The 5,786-nt window shown below is 44.7% G+C and overlaps 1 protein-coding gene across 1 annotated transcript; it reads left to right on the plus strand.

Moving 5' to 3' along the window:
* The first annotated feature begins 547 nt into the window (after positions 1-547).
* On the plus strand, positions 548-3,198 carry LOC128069188 (secretoglobin family 1D member-like). The gene is made up of 3 exons (XM_052662467.1): positions 548-602; positions 2,261-2,448; positions 3,136-3,198. Exons 1-3 carry the CDS (start codon positions 548-550, stop codon positions 3,196-3,198), a joined length of 306 nt encoding a protein of 101 aa, XP_052518427.1.
* The last annotated feature ends 2,588 nt before the right edge of the window (positions 3,199-5,786 follow it).

The following is a 5,786-nucleotide window of genomic DNA, read 5'->3' on the forward strand; positions in this document are numbered from 1 at the left end:
GAGTAGAAAAAATTAGTAGTTGAGGGGATGTTCTAGTCTTCACACTTTTTTCTCTTGGGATACTGAAAATCACCGATTTCTTTCACAGTTGTCACCAGGCTACTAACCTTTCTCCTTAAGGCATAATCTTACACTAAAGATGTACCCTAACTGAGCTAAAGCCTTGTTCATCCTTATTCATTCATTTATTCAAGGAAGATGTGCTTATCCGCTCCTCTGTGCCAAGCACTGACCCCCAGGGGGACCTTGCATCCATTAACCGATTATACATTTGTGAAACTACAACCTTGGTTTTTACTACAAAGGAGAGGTGTATGGTACCTGTGAATGGGACTTTGGCCAAGCCATTGTGACATTGTGGATGGCATCAAGCCCTGAGTGAAGAAGGAAGGGCTGGAAGCCAGACTTTGCCACCTGCCGTATGTCCATGTGGGCAGGGCCAACAGAGCTATCCAGGTACAAATAGCCCTGGGCTCCCCAGGCTCCTGAGTTCAGCTCCTGATTGCTTGTCATTCACCAAGGCTGAAACCTCAAAGCAAAATAAACCATGAGGCTGTCCGTGACTGCCCTGCTGGTTACTCTGGCCCTTTGCTACTACGAGGGTGAGTATCCTTTCTAATCTGCCCAGCACCAGCCTTGGTGAGAACTTTTCCCTTGGTATTTTCACTGGGTGAACTTATCTGGGGAGTGGGGGAGCAACGTATCAGAATCCAAACCTCTTCCTCTACTTGACAGTGAGTCCCCCACAAGCCCAGGCCCCATTTGATCAATTTCCAATATATTCTAGAACTCTTACCAAAAACTCATTGCAGGAAAATTTTAAAAGCTTTCTACCTAAAGTCTCACTCCTCGTCTGTGATCTGTGTTTCAGAAGCAGTGTAACACAGTAAGATTTGGATGTGAATCACAGCGCTTTGACCTTGAACAAAATGCTTAGTCTCTCCAGATAATCCTCTTATCATTCCGTTTTTCAGGGTCCACCAAGAGTAGTTTACAACAATAAAGTCAGATTAAATGTGTCAAGAGTCTAGATATTTAGTAGTTACCACTGTTCTTGTTCCTAGAGTTTCTTAGGTGACAGCTGAGTTGACGGCCTTTTTAACGAATATCCTCAGACTCAGAAAACGTTACAGCTGGAAGGGTTCGGGGGAGAGATTTTTACTTCAAGAAGAGTCAGCGTTCTCTGAATCTCTGAATATAAGATCTTCAAATGGGGTCTGCAAATAAGCAGCACTCAGTACATCTACAAATGCCACTTGTTTCCTAGGAGTCTTTCCACTAACAGTGGTAGAACTACTGTGATCATTAGAGTCAGACGACATTTTTCTACGATTAATTCCAGCCATTTGTTCATCCATACTTTTGCTCTGCTTCATGCCCTCAATATTGATGCAACTCTTTTGAGTGTTCTCTTTTATCGAACTTTCTAAACGTCCTTCTCTTTCCCTGTGCTGCCCTTTCAAATTCCCTGCACAGTTTGATGTCCGACCAGGGGGCAGATCAGACCCTTGACAGAATACATCCCAGGCTGCCAGTGGTTCAAGAGTTGGTGGGGCTGGACAATCCAGACCAGGAAAAGGTGATCACTTCTGGCCTCAGCACCCTTCTGGTGGGGTCAGGAATACGCACCCATTCCCACCTCTCAGCTTCTCTAGGAATTCTGTACATCACTACAGAATACAAGAATCAATCATTACTTTGTGTATAAGCTTCAAATGTGTTCAAATTGATTAGATTTTTTTTTTAGCTATATCTGCATCCAATGATAGAAACCTATGCTTTAATTTAGTCTCAAAATAGCATATAGTTTACATACTCTTCTCCAGGTTTATTCTTCCCCCCTGCTGTGATCTCTCATAAGATCTGATTCTACCATTCACTTGAAAACTCAATTCCTAAAATCTCCTCTTCCCCAGTATCCAAGACAAAATACAGTGTCACTCAACTGATAGGCAAAACTTGATTTTTTTTTTAATCAAAGGAAAGTGAATTTCAGCAAAGCGAGGGAGCTTTGGAAAGTTGTGGGTATGCATTAAAAAGGAAAAAAACTGAACTCAGGGAAACTGATTTCTAGTCCTGGCTCCACCACTTGCTCTGGGGTCTTGAGGAAGTCACAGCCCTAGGGTCCTGCTCTGTTATTGGTGCAATTACCAGATGAGATTGTAAAACCCTTGGGGTTCCTGTCTAGTTCTAATTCAGAGAACCACCGGGGAAAGTGACTTTCCCTGCATCAATTGTATCTCTTTTCCTTCTGCTCCAGCCAATGCAGTTGTCTGTCCAGTATTTGTTCTGGATCTGATAGAGTACTTCTATAGTCCTGACCCAGTGTACAGGCTGTCACTCGTGAAGTACAATGCACCTCAAGAAGCCATGGCTGCCAAGATTCAAGTGAAGCAATGCACGAATGAATTCTCATTCCAAAACAGACTACTCATTACAAAGTTACTGGTAATGTCTTTCTTCTTGCTGCACAGAAGCTTCTGCTCAGCTGTACATGCCAGGAGCGGGGTCAGTGGGCTGCTCCGAAGGGGGCAGCTGTCACTGCTCACTTCTAACCCTTGGCCACAGGCTCGATGGTGACATCCCACCTGCCGAGCTCCCCTAGGGAAGATTGCACAGGGCCTCTGGACATGTTCCTCCTTCTGGGGTCACTTCCCTGGGTGCCAGGTGGCCCAGAGTGTCCTGAGGAGGAGGACGTGTGCTGTCCTGGCCCCATCGTAAGGCTGAGAGCAGCAGGAAATTGTCCTACTTCCCCTCACTCCTGCCCCTATCCTGTAACCCTTGTCCCTTTTGGACTGAATGTGTGGAGTTCCTGGGAGATCAGAGAAAAGAATGCCTGGACTGCCCCCTCCAAACTTCGTCCTCCTCCTTCCTTTGGAAACCTGCCCATGATGACCACCTCACGGTTTATCTGCTTGTCTATGGAAAGGATTCTTTCCTGACTTGCGTGGTTTGTTGTGATTGTACCAGGCCTATGTCATTGAGCGTACACTCTGGCTTCCTGCCTTGGGCCCTCCCACTTGCCTTTGGCTGGTCGAAATTTCATCGACCACGTAGTTGTGAATGAGAGTCTGTGTTAACGTGTCATCTCCAGCAGCAAGAATGATTTCTCCTTTGTTTCTTTTTCTGTTTCAGGGGAAAATACTGGTGAATTGTTCTGTTACAGATGTGAAAGGTTTACTAGATCCTTCTGCGTGATCACCTGATCTTCCTTGGAAAATGTAGAGGTTTCAACATCTTGCTCAATAAATGATTTGCCCTGCACTTCTCTCCTTGTCCTGTTATTATTCAGCTGTTTCTGGCTTTGAGTAGGGGTGGTTTTCATCATGAAGTGACCATTGGGTGTCATCACTAGTAAATTTTAGAGGCCCAATATCCAGTTATCCACAGAAACCTGAGGTGCAGGGCTCTCAAGAAGAAATATTTGGTTATGTATCAGCCTGCATTTCTCTACAGGTTTTCCAGTCATGGTGCCATGATGAAGTCTCTCAGTCTTGTCTGACTCTTTGCGACCTCATGGACTATAGCCCACCAGGCTTCTCTTCCCATGGGATTTCGCAGGCAAGAATACTGGAATGCATTACCATTTCCTTCTCCAGGGGATCTTCCCAATCCAGGGATCAAACCTACGGCTCCTGCATTGGCAGGCATATTCTTTACCACTGAGCCACCAGAGGATGAAGGGATACTTAAGGGTAAAAAGCAGTTAAACATTCCTGTTACTGGTCTTGATTTGAGGGATACCACTTCATGGCAACCCACTCCAGTGTTCTTGCCTGGAGAATCCCAAGGACGGGGGAGCCCGGTGGGCTGCCGTCTATGGGGTCGCACAGAGTTGGACACGACTGAAGCGACTTAGCAGCAGCAGCAGCACATCATATCTGGGGCTTCCCAGTGGCTCAGGGGTAAAGAATCCGCCTGCAGTGCAGGAGATACAGGAGATGTGGGTTTGATCCCTGGGTCAGGAAGATCCCCTGCAGAAGGGCATGGCAACCCACTCCAGTATTCTTGCCTGGTGATCCCATGGACAGAGGAGCCTGGAGGGCTACAGTCCATGGGATTGCAAAGAATCAGACACGACTGAAGTGGCTGAGCATGCACGCAGTGTGGGCAACATAACTAGCCAGTCATGTGACCTCCAACCAGCAGCATCATTCATGCTTTGTCCTCATATTAACCATAACCAAACTGCTTGGTCCTTTTACCTTCACTGTGGTTTCAAACCTATGATTTGTCCAGTGCAATTTGTTCTCCATTTTCTTCTCAATTTTTAGTGAATACTCAGGGCTCAGCCATCGGTTAGCTCCTTCTCATTCTGCACAATCACATTGATCATCTCTACCCTCACCAACATCTTGGGTTAATGCTTCCTCTCTCCAGTTGTCCCAAGAACTCCAGAAGCAAGCATCCAGCTGCCACCTGGACAACACCTTTCAAGGACTCCACAGTTAAAGCTGAAGGAAAGTATAAAATTGAAATCACCATCTGCCCATAACCTACTCCTCTTCCACGTGCCCTTACCCTCTCCCGGCTACTGGACCCACTATTTGTGAAAAACGGCAGATACCATAGGCTTCTGGACCAGTTTCCAGCGGCTGCTGTAACACACGATCCTACACGTGGTGACTTCAGTCAAATTATTTTCTAAAATTGGGATGTGAATCTGAGACCACTTCTGTAAATCCAAGATACTAGAGGGCACATGTTTCCAAATGCTTCAAGTAACAGAACTTATTATTCATCTGAAAACACTGTCAAATTACATGGGGTATATTTACACAATCAGTTAATTGAGAAACAGAAAACAATGATTGTCTACCATTATCAATGAATAACAATGTTTTAATGAGTGTATTTTTAATCACATCAGGAAATACATGTGCTTAATTTAGTCCCTATTTTGTGAAATACATTACATATTCAGTCTACACACAATGCTTCACGGACACAGGCATTCATGGAGCTCTTGCAACACTGTGAGAAACCCAAATTGGAATCATTGCTGGGAGGATCAGGCCCACCGTGGACATTACACATGAGGACTTCCACAACTCAGTCCCTGGGTGTCAATCCAAGAAACCCAACTAGTAGAATTCCAGAATGGAAGAGATCACAATGATAAGGAAATCTCCAAAGAAATACTGCGAGAAAATTTCCTATAAATGAAGAATATGAAATTAATAACCCACTCACTCCCCACCACCAAACACATTTTGTGACTTTCTGTGACTTTAACTTACTCTAAAGAAAGATGCTGTTTTCAGAAAGAAACACTAAGTCATACCTGAAGATAGAAAATAAAAATGGAAGCAACTCAAGAGGGAAGGGATAGATGTATACTCATAGCGTATTATGTTGGTGTACAGCAGAAACTAACACAATATATAAAACAGTTATCCTCCCATTAACAATAAACTGTAAAAAATGGAGTCCACACAAGACTAGAAGACACAGAAGTAAAACTAAAAATTCAAAGGCTCTAAGCTACAGCTATCAGTTCAGTCGCTCAGTCATGTCCAACTTTTTGCAACCCTGTGGACTGCAGTACACCAGGCCTCCTGGCCCATCACCAATTCCTGGAGGTTGCTCAAACTCATGTCCATCAAGTCGGTGATGCCATCCAACCATCTCATCCTCTGTCATCCCCTTCTTCTCTGGTCTTCGATCCTTCCCAGCATCAGGGTCTTTTCCAACGAGTCAGTTCTTCACCTCAGGTGGCCAAAGTATTGGAGTTTCGGCTTCAGCATCAGTCCTTCCAATGAATATTCAGAACTGATTTCCTTTAG

This window comes from Budorcas taxicolor, chromosome 25 (genome assembly GCF_023091745.1).
Source record: "Budorcas taxicolor isolate Tak-1 chromosome 25, Takin1.1, whole genome shotgun sequence".
Classification (NCBI taxonomy): Eukaryota; Metazoa; Chordata; class Mammalia; order Artiodactyla; family Bovidae; genus Budorcas; species Budorcas taxicolor.